The sequence below is a fragment of the Larus michahellis genome, chromosome 6 (genome assembly GCF_964199755.1).
Source record: "Larus michahellis chromosome 6, bLarMic1.1, whole genome shotgun sequence".
Lineage (NCBI taxonomy): Eukaryota > Metazoa > Chordata > Aves > Charadriiformes > Laridae > Larus > Larus michahellis.
This window is the reverse complement of record NC_133901.1, coordinates 53,249,576-53,276,431: the sequence shown is the minus strand read 5'-3', so window position 1 is coordinate 53,276,431 and position 26,856 is coordinate 53,249,576. Positions and strand designations below refer to the sequence as shown.

At 39.9% G+C, this 26,856-nt stretch overlaps 1 protein-coding gene across 3 annotated transcripts in view; it reads right to left on the bottom strand.

Annotated features, from left to right (window-relative positions):
* The window catches only part of WDFY4 (WDFY family member 4), a 161,983-nt gene that overhangs the window by 110,163 nt on the left and 24,964 nt on the right, over positions 1-26,856 (bottom strand). For all 3 annotated transcript variants that reach the window (XM_074591165.1, XM_074591164.1, XM_074591167.1), the window contains exons 3-14: positions 25,651-25,765; positions 24,942-25,045; positions 23,335-23,481; positions 22,781-22,970; positions 21,439-21,628; positions 19,251-19,411; positions 18,433-18,885; positions 15,302-15,406; positions 14,241-14,431; positions 11,103-11,716; positions 6,651-6,744; positions 36-250 (exon numbers count right to left, since the gene is read on the bottom strand). In XM_074591165.1, coding sequence (XP_074447266.1) covers positions 36-250; positions 6,651-6,744; positions 11,103-11,716; positions 14,241-14,431; positions 15,302-15,406; positions 18,433-18,885; positions 19,251-19,411; positions 21,439-21,628; positions 22,781-22,970; positions 23,335-23,481; positions 24,942-25,045; positions 25,651-25,765 — 2,579 coding nt within the window. The remainder of the gene's footprint in view (positions 1-35; positions 251-6,650; positions 6,745-11,102; positions 11,717-14,240; positions 14,432-15,301; positions 15,407-18,432; positions 18,886-19,250; positions 19,412-21,438; positions 21,629-22,780; positions 22,971-23,334; positions 23,482-24,941; positions 25,046-25,650; positions 25,766-26,856) is intronic.

Genomic DNA, 26,856 nt, shown 5'->3' with positions numbered 1-26,856 from the left:
AAGGCAAATTGGTTCCATTAGATACAATCTGATACCTTAACACATCTGGCTCAATAGCCTGTGATGCAAGCTTCTCAAACACTCTAGTGAGGGGCAGATGCAGTGGATGGCTCTCATTGCGGAAGGCATCCTGACAGGAAGTTATGATGGTGCTCAGCAAGCCAGATCCACACATCACCTGGCGACTCTTCTCTGACTTCACCAGAGACTGGATATGATCAACCACAGCACATTGGATTTCCTGGGAAAGCTGAAATAGACACAGAACTGAAGTCAGTGGAACTAAAACTGTACACAGTGATCTATTTATTTATTTATTTTCAATTTACAAACCTCTGAGGGTAAAAATCTGTCCCAGAAAATAAGCCTCTAAGGCCAGAGGCTCAAGTGCAACTGCATGCCTGTTCTATAAAGCTCCACACTTGAATAGTGTGAGTATATCCTTCTGAGGAGCTGCTCGGCGATCCACAGTTGAGCTTTCCTGCCACAACACTACGGTAGTGAAGGAAGAGAACAATCGTCTCTCATTCAAAAGAAGTGACCACCACCAAGGGCAGGTTATTAGGCATAAGCTCCAACAGTAACACAGTAACTTTTGAATATATAAAAAAGATTAAGCACATGGAGAGTGATATTAATAAGATGTACTCTTCGTTATAAAAGCACTGTTCTTAAACAAAACTGTATCTGGCAATATCAGGAAGCACTTAATTTTAAACACTTCTCTGTGTGTTTTGCTGAATTGAAGTTTTACTTCATTATTGCTTCTTAATGTTCTTGAAGTATCTCAATGCTCACAAATTATCTTTAGAACAATTTGTTCCCAATTAGGAGCAGAGCCTACCTCATTGACCTAACTAGATTTCACACAGAAGTAGCTGTGCATCATATGTTTAAACACAAGTCTTACAAAGATTAAATGTTCCCCACCCCCAAGAGCTCTTTGACTTTCTCATATGCTCTTCTAGGAAATAATTATGCAAACTTTTAAAGAAAAGGACAATAACTGTGCCAGACATGCAGACAAGGACATTGACATTTGATTTTATTACATGAATAAGAAGCAACTTCACTGGATTCAGAATAAACTGGCTTAAGTGTAAAGAGGAATTCAGCTCCTTTGCATCCAGACCAAACTCAAAACCAGTACAGGACAAATCCAAAGCCAATAAGCAATTTGTTTTCAAAGTGCTCAGCAACCAAAAGCCCCTGTTGCAGCACTTAGACAATAATACTAGCACACCCAACACAACATACATATTGTTTTTGTAAACTCAACTACTATTTTTGATACCTGAAGGGCAAGTTTTGTGTAACATTTTCTTCTCCCTGAATTCATTCCCAGTGAAGTTTCAACGTGCATCTCATTATACACAGAAATCATCCCCCAGACTGAAGTACACTATTCTTCACAGAGAGGCACTTACTGTTACAGTGCATCAAAGCCTCACTTATAACTTTATGGATCTTTAATTACTATTTTACTCCATTTATGACTGGATGCAGGAAAGTATCTGGATGTATAAAAACACGTGAAAACAAAGGACACACGTCTTGACTAAGCGAAACTACGGGTTTACTCCAAAATAAATCCAATACAAGCATAATGGCATACAAAAAAATTGATTGTTTTCATTAGCTTAGCAGCTTTGTCGATACCAGTATTGCCTTGTTTTGAATAAAGTGTGCTGTTTTCGTGGATCTTAGTTCCAGTAAAATGATATTTTAGTGGAAATATTAATGGTGGCCAGGAAACCAGGCTGTGTGTTTCTATATGCGTGGATTGATTTTCCTAACATGTATTACTTGAACATAATACATGAATCAGGATATTGAAGGTGCAGTTAGAATGTAGTTGGGCTCACAGCTCTGCCTCAGATTACAGTCTTAAGGGCAAAATGTCACCCAGCAATTTCCCCGATCTGTTCAAGTAGTTCCCTGATTCTTGCTCCTAAGAGCCCAGAGTTTCAAAACATGGTAGCTGAATTTCATTCACTATTATTTGTCTTCAAAATGATTATGCTATGTTTAAGATGAGCAAGAACTTTGAACCTCTGGCAGCATGTTTTCATTTCAAATGGATGTTAATTTTCTTAGGGTTTGGAATGATACAGCAATAATACTATGTGCAATTGCAAAAAGCAAACTAACTTTTCAATCTCAGTAGCACCTCTCACTTGAAAAGCTAGTAGCCTTTCACAGAAATTTAGAATTAACTTCCTAACATACCACAGAGATTTAGTTTTACTAACGAAGAAATCAAGGCATTGAAAGTTAGCACTTTCAAAAAGTTCCAAGTGACCTACGATTTTAAATCACGCTTTCAAGAAAAAGCTAGACATCCATCGGCTTAAAACCCATTGTCTGTAGAGTTTGAGTCACTTCTGAAAATCATCTGTGCAATATTTTTTTCCTTAAAATGTTATAAAAAGTAAATAATTCATAAATTTATCACAGCTCAAATTCCTTATGAATAGTTCCTAGCCACAAGCACATTCCCATTCTATCACAGTATTTTGTTGATTAATTCTCATCCACTGACCTTAACAAGTGAAACTTACTTTGCTGACAGTATGTATAACTGGTTTTACAAAGATACAGAATAACCTATGTTCATGCACTCCTTGCAAGACAGGGGAAAAAAAAGCATAATGAAATGCGTGAACTGTTTCTACTTTTCCAAAAACATGACATAGATAGGACTTAGTTAAATGTCTCACATAAATTATATCATCTCCAACAGGCTTTCCACATTTCCCCTTGGTACGGCTTATGTGTAAGAGAAGCTACAGAGTTTTCCTCGTATGAATACCAGGGGTACTATTGCCTTCTAGAGAAAATATACTAGCAAGTCTTGACCATTTGAAGCCAGGCAACAAAATCTCTTCATAATGTTAACAATCCTTTTTTTAGTTTTGGTGGTCTGACAGCCCTCTTCCTCACAAAATTACATTTAGTTGCAGTATTTTTTTCCCCACCATATTAGCTGAATGCAGTGTTTCCTTCTCATTTTTCTAAGCTACCGTGCAGTGTTACAATATGATGCTCATCAGACACCTGAGAGGAAGGGAAAGCTGTTTCTGTGTGCCACCTTACAAATGATATGTTTGCATGAAAAAGAAGACAAAGTAGAAAATGATCTTCAATACAGTTAGCCAGAGCTTCTTGGCAGAGTTCCCATCTCTTCAATCCAGGGTACATTACCAAGACTTTAGTGCAACCTCAGAGACACTGGCTGCTTTTTAAGGAGAAAGCGAACAGCAAGAGAAAGAGGACAAATAAAAGGGCAGGCTGTGGGGTTGGAAGCACAAGAGGAAAATTGCTTGGTCTGTATAAACAGTGAAAGCTTCAGAAGCTGGCTGATCAATGAAGAAGCAAACTTCTTACTGAAAGCTCCAAAATAACCTTGGAAAAGAACATGCAGGCTGCCTGTGCAATTTTCTTTTTTTTATTTTTTAAAAAAGTCCTGCTGTAATCAGAACAGGCTCAGCAGAGAAAAATCCCCCAGGAGACAAAGCTGGAGCAAAGCCCGCAGGAAAGTCTTCAGAGGAAAGAGCTGACCTTCTGTTACCAGCCCAGACTGGAGGACCCACTGCCAGGGTGTTTCTAATCGCCTTCTTCCTACCAGAGTTCTGGTCCATTCTCCTTTCCTTTCTCCCAAAGCCTTGGCTGCACAACCCAAATGGGAATGAAGCTCTAGCCAAATACCCAAAAGAATTTCCTTGTGCAGATAATGCAGTAATTTAGGATCTCACTGTGATAGTAACAGTTACATTAGGAGTGATATTAGTAATATATGTCTGAAGGCAGACAAATCTCAAAAGACACAGTCTTCTGTGGGACATACTTATGTCAGAGACCTTTTCAGTTTAGAAAGAATTTACATTTTTAAGAATTTTTGTTTTTAAGATGCTGTTAATATCTCTAGTGAGAGCAAATAATTTAGGCAAAATTTAAAACAGAGATAAAGGTCTTTTTAAAAGTTGCAAAGTCCTTATTGATGCACAATATTTTAGTTTTACAACTGTCAATATGACAGCAGTTCATCACAGGAGACACATAGATAAAAACAGAGAGGAGAAATCCAGCTGTGGAAGCAATAGTATTATTTAACAAAGGTATAGATAATTTACATAATGAATCATGTGAGGGGCTTTTTTTTGTCCATAGTCACAATAAACCTGCCAGGATGATGACACAGAATTGAATCATGCCTTGATTCTCTTCCCAAAAGTTCTTTTCTTTCCCTTACCCAGCCTTGTCAGATTTTGGACATCTCCTTATCTGACATTGCAAACAGAAAAGATCTGGCATTACACTCTGGAGTCTTAAAAGCTGCAGTTCCAAAACGCCAGACAAGGATGAGATAGGTATGTCTGAGGGGAAACTTCTTTCTTTAAAAAAAACCCTGTGAATATCCTGAGCCACACACCTGAAGCTGATGTTAGCACGTCTCACTTGTTTCTTAATTTTTGAAACGTGTGACAATGCTATCTTTAATCACTGAGCAGGCAGCATATTAATAAAAGGAAAATCCACCTTATATTCGGTCAAATTGTATGCAGTTTGATAGGAACTGGATTAGTACCAGTCCTGGGCATGAACATGAGCAATATTCTCTAAATACAGTCTACTTACTCAAAGACTGTCTCTTGGGGGGGTTTAAGGCTTTTAAGCAAGTCTTCATACCCATATGACATTAAAATGATTTTTGATCATACCTAGGAATGGCAGTAATATACAACCACAAATCTATTCTCCTCAGCTTTTAGTTGTCATTCTAGACAGTCAGAAGAAATCGCTGAAGTGCAAGACCACCTGTTTTACTGTCTGCTACTGTTTTTTCTATGCTGACAGGTTCAACATTGCTTCACTGTTTGGGTCTGACAAAGGTCACTGAGGAGCAGCAAATTTGGCAGGAAATAGATATTATCTCTGAGGGTCAGAATCAAAGTACATTAATTTTATTGAGTTCCATTAACGTTTCTGTAAAAGCAGTGTTTTCTTATTGCCATTTCTGTGAAAGCAAAGGATTTGCACATGACCTGAACTGATTCTGAAGATTTTTCCACATTACTTCTGAACACCGGGCCTAAAAGATCTATCACAGCACTAAACCAAGCAAAAACAGATTAGTTACTACCTGTCCTTCACCATGGCTCATAAAAAACGTACTATTCGATTCAGGCTTAAACTCAGAGCAAGAAACCTCTTCAGATTTTTGAATGAAAGTCTACAGTAAAAAAAACTCCATCCACAAATAAATTATTTCATCTTTCATGTAGTTGTTAAACACTGCTGCACTAAAAGAAGGAATAGTATTCTGTTTGTGACAGAATATATCTATTTAAAGGGAAATTCCTTCAGTTATCCTTCACCAAGTAGCTCCCCTTCACTAGCAAATGAGGTCCACCTTTTGCATCAGATCTTGCCTGACTCCCATGTTCCAAGCAGCATCTCATTCACAAGGGTTCATGCAGTGGTATAAGTTATGAGCAATGGTACTGAAATCCAGCCTCTTCTGTCACTACCTGGTAGCATCAGTGAGCTGCCCACGCTACAGGACATGAGGTTCCACTCACTCTCTCACCCACTTTTAAATAGAATTAATCAGAAAAACTCTATTTTTCCTCTACTCTTTTTGTGGGTCATTTGATGAAAAACTCTTCAGGACATGTGTTAACTCCTAGATAGAGTCTGACTCAAGACCCCATATAACAGGGAGGGTTTTTTTTTTTTTAATTGAGGCAATCCTACTCACAACAGCAATACTAAAAAGCCACTATCAGTATTAATTTCTTGTTGACTAAGAAAAAAAGGAGTGAAAAAGAAGAAGAAATGAACACACTTAAATACATGACTGAAATTGCTGCAATTTGTGCTCTAGCCCTTCATATTTTTAAGAACACTGCCATCTACTGAGGGTCTGAGAGGCTTTCTCTCTCATACAGCTCAGCCCTAGAGCAAACTCCAATAGTTTCTTCATGACGTTTTCGTCCAATTAACCATTCTACTTGTTTTTCAGAAATTAATTACTGTAATTAACAAAATCTCACTAGTTGCTGGCTTGGTTCTGCTACACAAAGTTGGAATGTGCTAGCAGTTGGTTGTACTCCCACCTTCCATATCACTGGAGAAACAATCTGGTTTTATTCCAATCCCTCCATATGTACTTAAATTGTATTCAAGTATTTTAGTCCAGATAGCAGATATAATATCAGCAATATACTTGTTCAAAGTGGCTATGTGTATGGAAGGTTTGACAAAGCAAAGCAGATTCTAAGCTGCATTGAAAGTTTATGGACTATTAGGCCTAAAGAGCCAGCCTGTTCTGGTTGCTGGCTCCATTAGCAATATTTTAAACAATTTTCAAGGGACTTCTATGCCTGTACCTTTGTAGTAAGTATTCGGGAACCAAGACCCATGCACTGCATCAGACAAGTATAGAAACATTTAGTCAAACTGATAGCCAAGAGCCTTTGTTGTTCTTATATCTGTTGACTCAGTGAGATTTGCACTGTTCCTCCTGCCAGTGTTATAGGTAAATTTTAGTACTTCCACATCTGCAAAAAGTAAGCAATTCTTGTAAATGAAGCTACAGAAAAGCAGCAGACACTGCTTAGATGGCACTTTGATATGTTCAGACTCACCTGAGAGTGTCCCTCTTTGTACAGCTTTGGCAGCAACCTCACCATAACACAGACAGCACCTGGATGTACAATGGCGCAGTCTCCCATTTCCCACCTGCAGGAAAAAGACACATAAGACTTATCATCATAATTATCACTAACAACAGTAAGGAGGGTCCAACAATGTTCCAGCAGAGTACAGCATTAAACTCTCCTAGCAGTAACCAGGCTCAGATTTGAAACCAAGCAAACAATACAGATGACCTGGAACAGCTGGAAGAATCCTTAGAGTAACAAAGACAGGACATAACCTGTTCATGGGCTCACAATCTCAGGGACCTGCATAGTCAAAGATGTGCAGCAGCCTCTTTAAACAAACTTCGCTTTCAAAGGTACTTGCAGTACAGAGAACAGACGACCAGAGGGATATCTCTGATGCATCAGCCCAGAACTAGAGCTGTATTTTCTATTTTCTAGCAGTTTGTAGCTTTGGTCAGACAACACCTTCAGTACTTTCAAACCATAATAGCAATAAGCAAAGTTGAGACAGTCTTGATGAAACCAGTATGCCACCCTTTCCTTCCAACACCAGAATCTGCCTAACTAGTAAAAGAAGTTAAACATCTGTGATTCCCCATCAGTTTTCATTTTTTGCCATGTACCACCTTTGTACATTCAGGCACAGGAAGGAACTGGGGCATCAGAGTTATGACACAGAAGATCTGTTTATGCCATGATGCAGGCTAGAGGTTAGATGTATCTCAAAGATGAAGCTACAGCACAGCAGTAACTCTAGTTTTGGCACTGCAGGCTCACCACGTTCAGAGTATTATCAGCATTTCTGAGTGTACCTCTGAACCGGAGATGTGATGTGCACTGTCAGAAACATCTGTCCCAAATAGATCTCATGAGAAAAGCACAGGCAACATCTAACAGCCATAATTACACTGAAGAAAAAAAAAAAAGGCACAATATGCTCTGTGGACTGTATAAAACAAAGGGTTCAAGTAAAAGAGTGCGCATAAAAAAAAAAAAAGCTTTTACAAGGGACCTGAAGGAGGGTAAAAAGGCTGTAATTAAGATTTTAGCCACCTCTAAAAAGGCTCATCTGATACACCAGAGCAGGTAGTAATGTGTAGCACACTGCCACACAGTGACAAATAATTCTTACTGCACCCTCAAGAAAGATACTTTTAAAAGAAATTACCTTTTTACAATATTTACTGTGTAATAAATCAAAATCAGATCTGGTATAAATACTTCCTGCAGCAGTGGCTCCAGTGTGGACACATACACCTGTACTTGACATGAATGTGGGGGAGTTTTTAAATATTAAACAGGAAAATAGTACACACTGAAAATACTTCCTACAATCTCCCCCAAAACACACTAAATCCAGTCCCACCAGTATCAATAGGATTGAAATTTCAGTCTTTTTTCCTGCTGTGGCTGTGCTCCCAAGAAAGCTCATTTTTAGCCTAAGCCACTGTATCCAAGGACTGACTTTCCAAACTTCCAATTCAGTTCAAACTTCCATCTCTTGCACTGTAAAACTATGTTGCCAGGCAGTGTGTTCATTTCTCCTAACACACAGCAGTCTTCCTAAAGACTTAGGAACTGAAGAAATATGGTTACCTCCGAACCTCAACATTTTTCTTTCATGTAGAGAATTTGTTTTTATAACCCATATAATGTACAGTAAAAGTAAAATGTGAGCTAACAAAATGTAAATATTAGAAGACAATAATATAAAGCGATCCTTTAAAAAATAAATAAGATCATGTAACGGTTAAGACATTGCCATAACTATAAGAAGATGTTTTCTTATATTTGAGCATTTTGGCAGGTTTAGCACTCTCCAGGGCTGTTAAGAAAGAACAAAGAAGGAAAATCCAGAGTTCCTGACCAGCATTGAACTACACCTCAAGTTCCCTGCCAGCACCGCACGCTTGCTGCCCTCTAAGATTATCATATAAGCCCTATCTCCAGCCTTTTCTGTGGTTTTCCAAGAGGCCCTCATTTTCTGGCTTGTCTTCATACAAGAGCTGTCTCCGTGAACCACCTCTTCATTCCTGCAAACATCCCATATCACACACTCCTGCCTCAGGGCCATCCAGTCAGCCCCATGATTGCACTACATCTACACCACCAGTATCACGGTAGGAATCCCAAATCTGCTCTGCACCGGCTGCTACTTAAAAGTAAGACAAATAAGAGGGTCTGGAGACAAAATGAGATGCCACAAAGAACGTGAAGAGCCATTAGCACAGTGAGTCTGTGATAACAGCAGCTGCAGCAGCCATTCTGCTAGAGTGGGCACGAAGAGGGGTTTCCCTCCCAGAGACTGATTAGCCTCAGTTAACACAGCTTGCAGCAGTGATTTCTAATCACCAGGAGCAAAAGGGAAGACAGAGACCCTATGTGTTACAGAAGGTGTTTCAAACATTAACGCAGGAGCAGGAACACAGAGGGCTGTTTTTCAGATGGGAATGAAAGGGTTGATTCCCCTGTGGCCCAGCAGCTCGCAGCATCATCGACCACAGGACAGTGTAAAGGGCTAGAATATTATCCAGTTAAAATACTGATTTTCCTGTGTCTCAGTCACAGGCTCACATAGGATCACCTCCTTTCCTCTTCTCTGGGATGTTAAATACACATGGCAGGATGAGGCACCACAGGCCACCTACATTGACTGCACTCGAGTTCCTTCTTTCAAGTTGCACAGCTCCAGGCTGAAGCTGTCTTCAGGAGGAAGTGTGAGCATGGAGTACAGCTAAGAGGAAGCTGCATCAGGGGAACCACGGGCTTGCAGGAACTCTGGGAACTTGGTTTCTATTTTTATTTTAAGAAAATTTACTTCTGGAAAAGGATGCAGGCTGTGTGGCCTGAAAATTGATAGCTTTCCCATACATGTTCCTCTGAGGTGTTTGTGTACACTTGTCCTGGACACTCTCCAGCCACCTCTGGCTTCCCTTTGTGCCTTCACTTCCCAGAACCAAAGCCACACTGCCCCAAACCAGACACTGAACTGAACGGATCCCCATTTACATTACTAATTTCTCCACAAGTGGTATTCATTCAGTTACTGCACAGCCTCACAGCTCAGCAGACAAAACAACACAAGTACCTAGGAAGCCTAGCTTTATGTTTCAGATCTATTAACTTAAGACAGACAAGCAGAAGACAGAGCCACACCCTTTCCAGCATTGCCACTAGTCTACTCTTTCTCCATCTTCCCTCACCCTTCCTTATACAAACACTTAAGCTATAGGCTATGGAATTCTCACAACCACGACCATCCATACACTCTCCATACGTTGACCCACATTCTCCCAAATGGGGCCATAGATCTACTTTGAAAAGGGTATTCATTCCTCCTGAGCCACCGAGTCCTCCCCCCAGCACCAAGTATCTAACCAGAGTATTTTCCAGTGTAATTCAGAAAATGGTGATAGGGAGCAAACATTTCCACGACTATTTTAAAATCAGTTGCACAAGGAACAAGGAAACCTACAGCAGGTCTTTCCAGTTGCTTCAAACAAGTGCAAATATTTGTTCAAATACTCAGCCTGCCTTAGTACTCAGGGAATAAAAGTTCTGCTGACTTCAGTGACTGCTACCCACAAGCAGCAGACCTAATGACTTGGTCTTTAAACCTGGAAGACAACTGTGGAATAACGTAAGGGCTGAAGGAATCTCACAGTTATAAACTTAACCTTTTTAAGCATAACTCCAAGCAGAAACATTTTTGAGAAGAGCACTGAGAGATCCAAGATAAAGCTACAAACACATGAAGGGGCAGAAGATCTCACAAGTTACAAAATGCAAGTTATTAAGAATTGATTCGCAGCTGACAGCTACTTTGATTTCTGGTGTAGTCTTTCCTTGCTGCAAGGGATATATATTTCAATATAATCCTTCATTATATGAGGCAGGCAGCATTACTATTCATTTTCCAGTTTTCTCTATTTCAGCTGTATGACTAAATGAGTGAGAGTGTGTGTGTCTGTACACATGTGCCTGGACACACATGGGGGAGCATTTAAAATAACTTAAAGTAGCTTTTATTTTTAATGTATCAGGTGATGGGAAACAGCTTTCCACATAACTGAAGAAGTCAAAATTCATTGGGGCAGATTCAAGCAGAGACTAAATGCAAGCTTCAAGTCCCAGCAACCCTTTCCTTAGAGCCCAGTCCTGCTCCCACATTGCACGTCTAAACCTTCAGAACAAACTCTGCAACTCTCAGGGTTGTGTGTCCCACTGCTCCACTGAACACTTATGGCCCAGTGTTTACCATCATCTACTTTTCAAAAAGAGGTGATTTCTGCTGTTTGGAGGGCTGGAAGTTGGAACTATGACACCGATTTGTTTGTTCTAGGCAGGTTATGTCACACGTTATCTTAGTTTACTACCATATAAAATGCGATACCTGTCTTACTAGTATATTTCCTGTAGTAAATAAAGACTTACTTCTCTTCTAGATTTCCCCATAACCTATGGGCAGAGGCAGGTAATTTGTTGCCTGGTCTTTTGAAAGCAACAGGATGCTCTTCTTGAGCTTGGGGTCCCTCCTGATCATCTCTTGATGCCTCTCCCATCTCTGGCTTTCTCTCCTCCTTGAAGTAGCTCTCCAGATGGAGAGTTCCTTTGACCATGTGGTCAAGAAAATTCAGAATCCATATGCAGTTCTTTAGCCACATTGGGAAAGGTTCTGAAGAGCAGAAAGCTGCATCCAAGAATTCTCCAAACGTCCTTGTCCTCTCAAGGCTCAGAGGGATTTGCCATTCCCCTTGTGTCCAGAAGCATCCAAGTGACCCAAGATCCTCTGCCATCTTTTCGAAAAGACCATTCCTCTGGAAGAAGTTGCTGTTGACAGGGTCCAGGTGCAGGGCTGCTGTTATCCCCTGAAGCGTGTAGAAAACAAGCTCCAGTATGCAATTCTGTCCAACTGCTGCCCACAGCCCAGATGGAGGGTCCTGCAATGCACCTTCCATGTCTGAGAGAAGGGACAGGAGTCCATTGAATCCACTGCAGGTTCTGAAAGCTGAGTGGCTCTTGGGACTCTCCAGTATCCTCAGGAGTGACTACAAACATTGAGAAGAAAGGAGACAAAAGAAGCACTTAAACCAGGGGACAAAGAAGCTTTAGAGTATTTTAAAATTCCAAGTTTGTACCAAAATTCTTTCACTGAAATTTCACTCTGAACAAAAAGTTGTTCAAGGTAAAGGTCACCACTGCACAACTTTTTTCCTCCTCCTTTCCCCAATGTCAAACAACCAAGAATTGAATGCACCCTCAGGAGCAATCCATGGAGTCAGCCTGACAGGTAGGGAATCGCACTTACAGGGATAGGCAAATAAATCAAGTTTCCTGCATTAAATATCCTAGTCAGTTTGGCCAGAAATAGTTTCAGACCTTTGGCTATTCTTTCAGCAGTCTTCTGAGACTTCCTCAAGAAATCTGCCTTTGCCATAAATAAAAGAAAGATTCAATTGTAGATAACCTCATATAGAAATTGAGAAGGCACAGCTCTCTATAGGCAAGTTTTCCTACAGCCTTGGATATACATGAGGAACCACACTAGACTTTTGCTCATATGACTGAGCAGACCCTTTCCAAAAAAGCAGCGACAAAGGATGGCCCAAAGAATACTGCAAGCAGCAGTCTCTCCTCATTAAGGCAATAATAATTCCCTTTCTCAGAGGAGGTATTTTTAAAGTTTGCACAACACTTTGGAGAAAAAAGCCATAAAGAGTCAGATCCCAAGATAATGAAGTCATTAGATTTTATCTAACTTCAATGGGTTAAAGCAGGTTGTAAGTGAATGCCACTTGACAATATTACACATGAATGCTATGGGCTTGCCATTTTAAAACAAATCTAGAAAAGTTATTAAGAGTTGTAGTGGTGGAAGTAAAATCAGTGAGAAAGAACTTGTGAGGAGGCAGTCTACTGTATTTGAATGTAATCCATTTTTGGTATGTTGCATAATTCATTTTGTAAATATGATGCTCTTTCAGGCACCAGGGACCTTTCAGGTTTGAGGCTGTACCTTTTCACGTTGGAAAGGGCTAATTTTACATATAAAGTTTCCCAAGAGATATCCAATGAGAGAGGTTCACTTCACAATTTGCTGAAGAGGAACAGATTCTAACATAAATATATCTCCCTGTAACAGGATCTAGGACTGTGAGAAAGGGTTGCCAGAACTGGAGCGGGAGGGGGAACTCTATTACTGTCATTCAATTTTGTATGATAATGTATCAAACCAGGCAGAGACTTCTGAACAGGGAGTAAATTTAATAACTCGGAGTTGAAGTTATCAGGATGGCTTTAACACATTTCAGAGAAGGTCAACAGTAACCACATTTCCTCCAGCTCTAACTCAGTTAGAATTTAATCGCCTATGAGTTAGTATTCCTCTGTCACGAATCTATAAAACTGATGTCTGCTGGAAACCCCCTAACTCAGTTAACGTTAACAGAATTTATTTCACATTCCATTATTTGTTATTCCTCATAATTGTCCACGTGCCATGCTGGAATACAGCAGTGCTAATTGCATTTGGGCTCAAGCTTTAAGAGCTAAATATATATTAGCAAATCAATCTGAATTTATGTGTAACACAATCACAGTCCCAGTCGATGCAGATAAATTCATTTGCTTACATTATGCTTTAATATAGTTATCATTTGTCAAAATTAAACACTGAATCTGCATTTATTTTCATATTAGTTTGGACACCCTACTCAACTTTTCCACAAATATTGTTAAAGTTTACTGTTTCAAATCAAAGCTATAAACTTTGCCACGTTTTTGTTTTTTTAAAGTAACATGGTTCTTTTATCACACAAGCAGCTGCTGAAAGGTGAATTCAGTTCACACATAGAGAAGGTAGCATGAAACCTTAAATCAGTGCTCACAACACTACTGCTTTTCAACTTGATGCCTATGAACTAAACCAAAATAAAGCACACTAATTCATTTCCCCTGCTTCATTACTTATGGATCAGACCCTCTATAAACATAGTAGAGGCTATGAATAGTTTCAATTTCTTCCTGCAAACATTCATAAGACTCCTCCTTTCCATCATATCACATCTCTTTTTCCATGACACTTGTGTGTGCAAGAGATAACAAGATTAAGGACAGCAAAATTTCACCTTGTGAAAATTATCAGAATCAAACCATTCGTTCCATGCCTACCCCACCCCTTCCAAATCTTACTCCTTTACCTCTTCTCACATCCTCCCTCCACACCTCCTCTGCTTCCATTCACATTTGTTTCTCCTTTCTCTGTGACATTATATAGAACTGCTCATACCACTGTGACCTTTACCATTTCAATTTCTCCGCCCTGCATTACGATTTAAGTCTTCAAAATACTTCACAATCTGATACTGAGTGACAGCGTTGACCACACACACATTGCTAAAAATCAAAGTGCATAATATACCAAAATCAAAAACTGGCCCATGGTTCTTTTTTCTTCTGCACTTACCTTCTTAGAAAAAAATCATAGTGCTAAGGGTGAGATTAAGATCAATTTGCTACAAGCCAAGCAGTTTCCAAGAAAACAGCAACCCTGTGGGAAGCTACATTAAATACCTTCAGCAGATCCAGTTTCAGATGTAGTTCCCCTTGAGTAGAAGAACAGAGGGCCCCTATAATAATGCTCATATACTCTTCATAGTTGATGACTGATAGCTGCTCCAAGATGCTGAGAGTAGCACTCCTATAGCACTCATCATCCAAAAATATCTTGATATATGGCACCATTCCATAGTCCTTCAGAACAACTGGGGACAGATATGGTATCATTTGTTAAACTGTGCTTTACTTGTCGTTTTCAAAGGCAGATTTTCAATGTTGGTGTGAAGTGACACATTTCTACAAATACAGCAGGAGAGGCAAGACGAAGAGCTGGTTAAGCTAAAGATGACACAAACTGAAAGGAACAACTAGGGATAAAATGACTGGATGACCATGGTTTCTAATCGTCAGAGATGACAGCTTCCCAATATAACAATGAATGAAAAGGAAAAGATGCCTTATTAGTTTTCAGCTTAAACATCTCTTTAGTTTATGAAAGGGACTGTTTGATAGTGGATGACAACATATTTGGGCTGTGTAAGATGCTGCAAACCTGATGACGCTAGGATTCAAGAGTGAATTAAGTGAGTGGATTCCAGTACTCAGAAGAGTTCACTTCTGTATTACTGTGTTGCACAAGATTCCCCACACGTGCACCTCTTAGACATGCCAATACTAAATGTACGAGTGTTACTCAGCGTATATTTGATCCCATCAAGATTTCAAATAACAGACACCATGGAAGAAAATCTGGATGATCAAATAATACACAAAACTCACACACAGAGTTTTGTTTTCCACAAGGTAAATTTGCATTTTCTATGTTAACACTTCAGGAGTATCAACATAGATAAAGGAAGCAGGGTGACTGCTGGGATAAGACTGATTATGCAGCATGAGAACATCTTTGCCACATTTCTTCCTGGTGCAACACTGTTATCCCTAGACTTCTAGCTTTTATCCTCCCCTTCTCACTGAAGCACAAGAGACAAAATTTGTTGGTGCTCCTTAAGAAGCATTGTGGCCATTTACCACCAAATATCACAAAGGTAATGCACTCATATGTCATATCTTACCAGTGTTCCTCACAGACCCCACTGTAAGGGCAGCCACCATCTTCAGCATAACAGCATTTAATTCCTTCTCAGTGCCTTCTTCCAGACCAGGCTGATGGGTTCCAGCTGTCGGTATATTAAAATTCATAATACAATTTATACAATACATAGTTAACTGTAGCTAAAATATATCAAACCAAAAAGGAAAACCTGTTCTCCAGCAAATTCTACTTCTCTTAAATATAACTTAGAAGCTACTTGAACCTTAAAATGAGCAACAAGATACAGACAAGGTATCATCTAATCAGGGTCCAGTCTGGAATTAGGAAACACAGGTCTGATTCTATGCTCTTCAGACCGTATCTCTTGCATAACTATAGACAATACTAGTAATAGTGGTGTTTCCACTTCTCAACTGATGTAGAGTTACCTGTTCAGTGATACCTGCTAGGGTAGGAACACACACAAATAAAAGAACATTACAGATTATGAGCTATGAAGCGGCAAAATATTATAGCAACAGGGAGTACTTAAATACCTAAACTAAAAGTGAAGAGCAGAAAGCCTCCTGCAGGTTCAAAAGCAAACATTTTCCAGGATCAGACAGTGTAAGGTAGGTTATTTTTAGATCTAAAAGACTTGAAGTTTGTAGGCTAAATTTCTGGAAACCAAAACAGAGTAACAGTGCTCACTTTACACAGTGTCTTCCCACCTGCCTCCTCTTCATCTGTGTGTCTAAATTTACAAATTACATAGCCATTCAATCACTCATTCTATAGAATTTAGATCACCAAGTGATCTGACACAGTGAAATTAATGCAAAGACAGAAGTAAGCCCCTATGCACCAGCTTATAACCAGAAGGTGAGTTTTCAAGAACCTCGGTGTTTATCTTCACAATCCTTATCTAAGTACTCTTGTACAAAACTCTAGTTCTCTGGTGTCAAGAATGCAAATCTAAGTGTCCTTGCAGGTAATGGATGTCCGCATTCCGGAACTTCTGTTGAAATTCATATTCCTTCTGTTGCTTGGAGTAAATGTATATAAATAATTCAATGGTCCTTGCTGCATCAGAACTTATAGCTAGTACTTTGGGTCCCTCCTTCTTTACTAAACTACTATTGCACTGAAATTTAAAGGCATTTCCCAATTCATACAGCACAGAAAATGTTATTGTGCATTTTTCTTTCTTTAAAATAGCATTTATAAACTTTTATATATGTGAGCCTGTCCCTTAAGACAGCTGTACCCCACAGTTACCACACCAGGACTATTATCTTCCTGTTTTCATAACAAGAGATAACTGTATCAGATGACAATGAGTGGCAGTAATTGTGGGTAATATATGGCCAAAATTCAAGAAGCTGTTTTCCATCATTAGTCCTCAGGACTAAGTTGTTACTTTCAGAGGAACTAAGCACTGTGGAAAACTCTTTCTTTCTCTACTCTCAAGCTGGCATCCTAGAGAATCTCAAATTGAGACTTGTTTAAACATGTGGGCTGAATGGTACCTTCCAGAAAGATTCATCCACAAGAAGGGCCGGAAGGAGGATCCGGGGAACTACAGGCCAGTCAGTCTGACCTCGGTGCCTGGGAAGGTCATGGAACAGATCCTCCTCAGTGCCATTACACGGCACATGCAGGAGAACAGGGTGATCAGGCCCAGTCAGCATGGGTTTGTGAAGGGCAGGTCATGCCTATCAAACCTAATATCCTTCTATGATAAGGTGACCCACTTAGTGGATGAGGGAAAAGCTGTGGATGTTATCTACTTGGATTTTTGCAAAGCTTTTGACACTGTTTTCCACAGCATTCTCCTGGAGAAACTGGCTGTTCATGGCCTGGACAGGTGTACTCTTTGCTGGATAAAAAACTGGCTGGATGGCCATGCCCAGAGAGTGGTGGTAAATGGAGTTAAATCCAGTTGGTGTCCAGTCACAAGTGGTGTCCCCCAGGGCTCGGTGCTGGGGCCGGTTCTCTTTAATATCTTTATCAATGATCTGGATGAAGGGATCGAATGCACCCTCAGTAAGTTCGCAGATGACACTAAACTGGGCGGGCGTGTTGATCTGCTTGAGGGTAGGTTGGCTCTGCAGAGGGATCTGGACAGGCTGGACCGATGGGCTGAGACCAATGGTATAAGGTTCAACAAGGCCAAATGCCGGGTCCTGCACTTGGGTCACAACAACCCCATGCAGCGCTACAGGATTGGGGCAGAGTGGCTCAAAAGCAGCCCGACAGAAAAGGACTTGGGAGTGTTGGTTGATAGCCGGCTGAATATGAGCCAGCAGTGTGCCCAGGTGGCCAAGAAGGCCGACAGCATCCTAGCCTGTATCAGGAATAGTGTGGTGAGCCGGACTAGGGAAGTGATCATCCCCCTGTACTCGGCACTGGTGAGGCCCCACCTCGAGTACTGCGTTCAGTTTTGGGCCCCTCGCTACAAGAGGGACATTGAGGTGTTGGAGCGTGTCCAGAGAAGGGCTACAAAGCTGGTGAGGGGTCTGGAGGACAAACCTTATGAAGAACGACTGAGGGAGCTGGGGTTGTTTAGCCTGGAGAAGAGGAGGCTGAGGGGAGACCTTATCACCCTCTACAACTACCTGAAAGGAGGTTGTGGAGGGATGGGGGCTGACCTCTTCTCCCTGGTGACAAGTGATAGGACGAGGGGAAACGGGTTCAAGTTACGTCAGGGGAGGTTTAGATTAGATATTAGGAAACATTTTTTCACTGAAAGGGTTATTAAACATTGGAATAGGCTGCCCAGGGAGGTGGTGGATTCACCATCTCTGGAGGTGTTTAAAAAAAGGGTAGATGGGGCACTTAGGGACATGGTTTAGAAGTGGCTCTTGTCAGGGTAGGCTAAAGGTTGGACTCGATGATCTTAAAGGTCCCTTCCAACCTCAACAATTCTATGATTCTATGATCATACACTGGTGAAGGATAGCCCAGAACTGTTTAGGCTAGTGAACAGAACAATAAACAGATAAGATTTCAGAGAGGACGCAGCTTAGTATGTCATAAACTTAGGCCAGTTGGCTTGCAGACAAAATCTAGCTACCCAGTATATAAAATTTATAAATCGACTGTAGAAAAAGATTCATTAATTCCTATCGACCTACTTCAACAATCATTGTGAATGACATTAAGTCGTACCCGACTTCCTCAGGATCTTGGCTTGCTTCCTCAAAAGTGCCAACAGTAGGCCTAAGAGCCCAGAGTCACGGAATATGTCGCTGAATAACAGGTCCTTCTGAGTCATGCTGAGAAGGCACCGGAGAGCTGTTAAGGTGCAGAATGGTACTGTGTTTTCCTTTATCAAATACTGAACCTTCTTCAAAATTTCATGGGGGACATATGAGAGGTCTAGCACTATGGACTCCACCAGTCTGAAGAACTGGACTTGGACTGGGTGTGGTTTGAAATGGATTATGTCTGTAAACTGGTTGATAGGTTGTAGTGTCCATTCCAGAAGAAAGAAGTTCACTGTGTCCCAGGCCCATATGGTACCAATTGCCTCCAAGATTCTTCCACACAGGTGCTGATCATTACTTTTCATGAAAATGGACTGCAACACCTGAAAAGCCTGAAGGTTTTTCACTGTCATTCCTGTGAGATAAAACCAGGTGAGATCATTTTTACATCAATGTTATTTAACACTGCAAGCACCATAACTATGATGTTAAATCATGTCTGAGTGTGGAAATAGGAGTCATAGACATGAGGGATGTGATTGGGAGGCATGTTCTTAACCTTGGATCACACCCTACAGCTGACACAGTCAGTTCAGTTTGATGTAGGTAGCATTCAGACTCCAGCAGCATTAAGCTTCTGATGACATCAGAAGATGTCATCTCATATTCTTTCCTCCATCTCACCACACGTAATGAATAGAGCTTCATTTTTCTATGACCCACCTACATAGCCACATATATATGCGTGTGTATATATATATATAAATGTATATACTGTACCAGAAGACCGTGTCTGTTCAAAATTAAAGTGCGGTAATTGCGGGTGTACAATGTTGCCAGAAACTTTCAGTTCAGTTTTTCCACAGGTTGTAAGGCAAGTCAGCATGTCCAAGATCTCATCCAGATAGGGGTCTCCTTCATTTTGCTGCAACCCCTCACACCTAGGAACAAAGTTTAGGACAGTCATATGCTCATGCCATAGTCATACAAACATTTTGGATATATCACCAGGTACTGAGTACACAGGAGCTACCGAGTCTGTTTTACTGTCTTCCTGTCTTATTTCCGTGACTTGTTTAAGCATCTTATAAACAGTAACTCCACCAGTAACAGTCCCCACCATGTGGGACATTCTGAATCAGAACAAAACTTACAAACTGAAGAAGAAAACTGAAGTGACACTGTAAGAGTCTTCTAAAGAAAAGGAAGATAAATGTTGGAATTTAGTCCAGTTATGTGTACTTTAAAAAGAAAGTAATTTTGTGAGAGATCAAAAAATTAAAGCAGATACTTCACATTAAAAGGTAGGCAAACAGTTGGCAAGGTAAGCAACTGGCTAACTGAGATAAATAACAGAAAAATCTCAGCCCTTAGGAAGGGAAAAATATTGCATTGCCTGAGCTTTGTGAATCAGACATGAAGGTGGTATATCTCTCCTACATAAGGAAATAATTTGAACTGTAACCCCATATTTGCCATAGTTTAGACTGAAGTGAGAGTCTATCAAAGGGCAGCAAGCTGCTTATCATGTTATCCTATTCTGTACTGCTTAGAGGGGTCAATTCTTAAGGAAAACTGAAGCACCTGGGCATGTATTAGTGTCAGAGCAATAGACTGATACCAGAAGTTAGGAAGATCTCAGTAAAAAACAGAACAAATATGTTCTATTTTAATCTAAACAGGAAACCAAGGGACGGGGCAAATGCTAGTATCCATTTTGGCAGGAAAGAATGCAATCAGCAAGATTCTTTTTACCTGAAAAAGAAATTCCAAACATCGGAGAAGGGGAAGCCTGGTCACAGAAAACATTCAGGAAAGAAGCTCTCTGTCTATCCCTTTCTGCCAGTATAAACTGGGAAGGGAGACTAATCTGTGCACCTGTATGCTATCTTGGTCTCTCCAGCTTAGTTACATCCTTAGTTAGAAAGGATGGGGACACTCATAGCCCTTACTTATAAAGATCAGGTGTTTCCCCCCTTATATGGATAGAATTTCATCAGAAATATACATCTCAACACAGCTTATTTATAAGGCAAAGCTAGACAATCTATGGTAACTAAAGAAAACACTGCCAGAAAAAGACAAACCTTTTTCCAATTGTAGGTTAATAATTTTGTGCCATCCAGAGATCATCAGAAATCATACTCACCTACAGATATCTTTGGATTCATGATTCAAATTACAATCCTCTAGATCCAAATTACAAAATTACATCACCCCCAGTCTAACATACTGGACAGGGACCAAAGTTCTTGCACATGTTGGAGAAGTACAAGAAGAGGCAAAGCCAGAACAGAAGCAACAATAGATTGAGAAGATCGGGAAATGCTCTCTTCATATGATATTGAAGAAAACGAGAAAAAAGCTCCTAAGTGCTTCTGGGGAAGTGGTATAAGGTACTGTTTTGACATAGCAAACTCAGAGCCTGGTTAGACAATGCAAGGAGGCAAAGACAGTAAATGATTCCACTTTGTACTTTTGATTAGGATAACTACTGGGGATTTGTGCTGATATGTTCATATTCATCTCAGTTCTGAAGAACGTAACTATTTAAGTTTGGGTAAGGTTTTTTGTTTGTTTTTTGCACAGCAAGGAGATCCACTTTCCCTCCCTCGCTGTCTGCATTCCTGGACCAAGAGTTCACCTTAACTGTGACAAATGTCTCTGACCTACACCCCCTCTAATACTAATTGACGAAGAACCTTTGTCTTGTGTTCGGTAAGTCCCTATCCCACCTGTAGACTAACTTCTCCTACTGTTAATTTCCATTATGGTTTCAGCAGAAGTAGTTACGTACTGCTTCCCTTTCTAAAACAGCAATGAAAGACCCACTATCAGTGTCTTTATCAATGGCTTTGCAGGCACGCAGGATTACCTATATGATTCATATTTTAAAAAAAACCACCATGTGTTCTGAAAATTAAATTTTACCATCCTTTAGAAGCCAACTAAAAACATCTCTACTTACCTGAGTATAATTTTTAGCAGGAGTTGGTAGCCATCGTTATTTTCAAACTCTGTTAACAAAGCTGATGATATGGGATAGGAATCTTTCACAAAGCACAAGACAATACTAGCAGCTTCACACACATCACAAGCAGGTATGGTATCAGCCAGTTTAAAGAGATTCTGAATAGCTATTTTAATGCAGTCCACAGCTGTGGGGAAAAAAAATAAAATTTAGCAGGCATTTAAGAACTGACTGTCTAGCAAATTCGAAGTTACTAACAAAAATGGAACAACAAGTTTCCAGAAAAAGTTATTTCCCAGTAAAATAGGAGTCCGTTAACTCTTCTCCTAAAAAGACAAGAGGATATAGGAACACCACACTCATCTCAGAGGCTACGTGAAGAACATTCCTGGTTTTAAAGTATGCATGCATTTCTTTGCTTAATCCCCAGAAGCTGATTCAGTCTCAGGAGTATAAGCTTCCAACGCATCCACTCTCCAAAATTCATATACTGTGAATCCAAGGTAAGTGGAGGCTGACACGTTTAATTGTCTTGTACTAAGTCAATCACACATTCTGTGCACAGTTCACAGATCAAGTCTTTGCTCAATAAGGCATATGTAATGGGGTATACACATCTTGCTCTGAGCAATGAAGCCTTGTCTTTCTTGTCTGATCTGATGTCCAGTCCTTCCAGGCCAGCTTCGAAATGTCTAAACAGTTCAGTACTCTTAGAACTATTATTCCTCAGTCTTTCAATCTCACCTGGAAAGCCAATTTTTTTTATTTTAAAATAATAAAAGTACCTATATGCAGTTATTCCATGACAAGGAATACCAATAGTAAAGTGTGGATTATAAAACTATATTTTTTTCCTTCTGAGAAATTGAGACTCATGGCCTTTGCACTTCTTAATAATAAAAAAAAACTGCTTACTCTAATAAAGCCTAGAAGAAATGAGGATGTAATTCAACAAATCATGATATTGTCCCAAAAGACACTGTTCCTCTTGCAGTGCCCTCAGCCTTATATTTAGAGTGTGCATGAGCCTTAGGCTCACACATTGAGTCACACAACTTAAAAAAACCGTAATACATCTTGTCCTTGCCTACATTAGTGTGATCAGGTGGGACTGGCTTTTGCCTGTAATTTTATTTTTTTTGTATAAAAAACTTCAGTTTTCAGATAGCTACCAGTGCTAAATAAAGCTCCTGTCTAGAAAGCCAAAAGCCCATGCTTTGCAGTTGACTCCCTACCAGATGATGTAGAGATAAAAAAATTTATCTCAGGGAGACTCTTCTTGAGAATTCATTCTCAGTGGAGCTATGAGAAAAGGAGAAGCAAAATTACTAAACCAAACCTTGTAAGTACACAATGCTGGTTTTAGTCTGAGCCTTTGAAATAGTTCTCAGCACACGGCCTGTAGGTATTTTCCATGAGTGGCTACACTGGTCCCAGAGGGAAGCAGTTGCTATAATTAATGACTGAAGCTTATCAGCTGCCAGAAGTTCCTCTACACCTTGTTCCTCTCTGTACATGTTAAGCATTATCTGAAAAGAAAACAAACATCAGCTACAATAAACACCTCTACAAAATATCTTGGAGATGAAGAAAAATCCATTGGGGGAGGCGGGAAATCATAGTTTGATACTAATACCAGGAGAAAGGATGCAGTGAAATGAACAAGTAAAACTACCACTAGGATATCCTAGGATATTCTCAATGGACTTTTTTTTTTAAACAAACAAATAAGAAATATAGTGGAATCATCTCAGTTTATTTTATACTGTTCTTGATGCTTCTTCAATGGTTTTCAGTCCAAACTTACTCTTTTTAGCAGTTTGAATCAATCACTAGCTAAAAGCTTAAGATCTGAGTACTCAGGACAAATGAACTCCCAGAGACGCATCTCACCTTAACAAGCATTTCCTGAGTTTGAGTGTCATCCTCGCTTGTCTCTCCATCATCACTGGTTTTCTTCAGAGGAAAAGTAAAGAAAAGGTACAGGCACTGCATCAGAGCAGCTGGAAGGCCAGATCCAATGATGTTGCACATAGTTCTCTAAGTAAGGAAAATAAAAATCAGCCCCTCTAGAAGGTGACCACAGTTTCCTTGGGTTTCTACACACCAAATGTACGCATGGCAGTTGAAAGAGCTACTTGAGCATTTTACTCTTACAAGTGCTCTAGGACACACAAGTGTGTCAATCATAGAGCATGGCTGTACAAATCCACTGGACAGAAGTAAACACACTGACTGTGTGTTGCCATAGCTGCTCCCAGGACTTCCCACTCCAGCTGAACTACAGCTTTGACAGTTATTTACTTACTATGTCCTGCATAAGGAGACCTACAGTCAATAAAGCAAACAACCTGCAAACTAACTAGCAGCTAAATTAGCAGTACATCCCAGGCAGACAGTGCTGCTTTTATCATTAGTTCACAGAACACCCTGCAGCGATAGAGGCCTAACATGTTAAAAGCATGAATTCTCCATTCCCTCCTTGACCCAGCATAGCAGCAATTTAGCTATAACGCCTTTGCTTTTGTAACATATTGAATAACTACACACACACTTCTAATTATAGCTTTTATAAATGCAAGAGACACCATTTCTCCACAATGTTTCTCAACACTTAGTTTCTTCCCATCTTCACTGCGGCTGTGTACAACTTACAGAGAAGTCCCAGTGTGCTTGCTTGGCACACAACAATTAAAAAAAAAATCAGCAGCAAATTAAACAGAAGAGGGAGGTTTGTGATTTGAAGTTTTGTGAGTGTGTGTGCTACAAAAAACAGCAACGTCTTAGATCTGTGAAAAACCCAAACCTCATCAGAAACTTCAGGCTGTAACTAACTATAAATAATTTTATAAAACTCCTTGTGACACAGAACATGTCCACTAGAAGCTGACAGTAAGATTTTATTTCCATGTACCTGAATAAGGATCAGCTCAATGTCAGGGATAAACACACCCCTGACACCCATCACCTGGGTATACTGCTGACGCCAGTCTGCATCTACATACAGTCTGATGGGTGTACAAGCAAATTTTGTGAAATGCTTTGAAATGCTTCAAAGTGAGCAGCTATCAGGATGGAAAATCCAACTACTGTATTACCAGACAGACAGATCCTTACTAGTCATGGTTTTGATATGTTAGCTGGAGTGACAAAGGTTGAAGATCCACAAGGGGGGGAAAAAAAAAAAAAAGAAAAAAAGATAAATCAGAGCAACATGAGAAAAAAACAGCTGCCTGATGATCAAAATAAAAAGGGTATCTGAAAGCACAGAGCGCTTACTTCCCTCCTTTAAAAAAACCTAGACTATAAACCTGGTGGTGTGTCATCTATCTGACCATATACCCTGGGCATGCTGAATCACAAAGCATTGGAGATAATGCAAGCATTATGAGACTTAGGTGTTCCACTGTTGATTGGCTACCCAGCTTCTCTGAAATAAAAAGGAAAAAAACAAAACAAGACAAAACAAAAAAAACAACCTTTGTAGACGTTTCTCTTACCAAGTCAGTCTGTGAGAGCAGATACACTGATTTCAGGAGCAAACGGCCATCTTCTGCTTCCCCTTTCTGTTGCAACAATTGCTCCAAAGCAAGACGAGCTTCCTCTGTTACCACAAAAACATTAAACTTCAATTCCTTAATGAAAGATGAAAATACTGCATTGATCCTTTCTTAACAGATCTGACAAGTTTAACAAAGTTACAGTAGCAGGAGTCCACTGAAGTGAACAGAAGGACATAAAAGGATTTTTATCCAGCATCAGGCTCAGGTCAGTTCATGTAAACTATGTGTTCCAAACTGACAAGCTTCACTGGGAATACCAGCTCAGTTCATGAAGTCTGCCAGCTGACCAGTGCTAAGAATTTACAACAGCTATGAGGAAAGCCATGTGTGGCTAGCAGTATTTTTTTCATTAAATAATGCACCTCAGAATGGCGTGTAGCCTACTCTTTTACTGCTTAGCTGCAGTATTATACATTTCCAGCTACAAAAGTTCCAAAAATCAAGGTCATCACAGCATACAAGGCCAGATCTTCAGTGCAATCACCCAAAACCAGTGCTAGCTCGCACCTACTAAAAGATCTGGCTTGCCACACTTAGCATTCTCCTGTTGCCCCTTTATTGCCCTAATTGTAAGTACAGAGGACAGCTGAATGTCAGCACATTCCCAGAATAAGTGGATGCAGTAGTTACGGTATGGGATCATTACCTGCAGGTTTGCCATTGAGGTTCCTCTTAATTTCTTTTGTCAGAAGCTTGGAAACCTCACTGGCTAATAGCTGAATGTTGGGGAATACGATTACTCCAGCAGACTGTTCCCAGGCCTGAAATCCAAGTGTAACTGTTAAGTCTTTCTGATACAGCATGTCTTTGGTAGATTGAGAAGCACTAATAAATATAAACAAACAAACATAAAGCTAATATTGCCCTGCAAATTTCCCTCCCCAGCCAATATAGTCCATTAAGCAGCATTTGCCAGACAGGCAGGAGCCTGACACTACAGATACAGAAGTCAACCTGGAACTACTTTTTGAATCATGTAATGCACGTACTAGAGAGCATTTACATTATTTTCTCCATTTAATACAATCAAAACAAACATAAATGTTTGCCATAGCCCCTGTGTCACTAATTATTTGTATCAAAAAGCATGCTAGTCCTTTTTGAAATACAACACCCTCTACCCTGAAGAGGTTATAGCTACAGTTGTCCAAGAATTTTTCAGTGAAAGTATATCCTTCTCCAAAAACTTGCCTCCCCAAAACTGAAGTTAATCATAAACAAAACCCAAGTTTTCAATGAAATAAAAATTTAAAATAAAAATTGTATTTTCGCCATTCAGTCAGTCATTGCACAGTCTCAGCTACTTAGAGACTGAAGTGGGACTGGAAGTGCTGCTCTCATAGAGCATTTGTAACAGCTCTGTCAAAAAGACACCACGGTAATACAGGACTACTGCTCCCAGGCATCAGTATACTGGCCAAGACTCACCTGAAACTTAATGATTCCTTTCAAGTCAATAAATTTATATAAAAAAACCTTAATATCACAGAACAAACAAACAAGCAAAATCCTTTATGGTTTGGTTGTTTGGGTTTTTTTTAGTTTGGGGTTGGAGGAGGTGTGTGGTTTTCGTTGTTTGTTTTTTTTTTTTTTTAAATACATTCATAAAGTTTCTGCCTTGCAATTCTGCTCTATTTTAGGAGGAAAGTAAAGCTCATAAATCAGCATTTCTTTCAGGACAGAAATAATCTTTGTTGCAAACTAAGGAAATAAAAGAAAACATGAGGAAATGAGCTGAAAAAACAGAAATATTCTAGCCCAAAAGGCACTAGGATGTGATTTTGCAGCAATATGTGTTGCCTAACCCATCTGCCTATGAGGTTAAGATGTAAGCTGCCAGGCCTGGAATGAC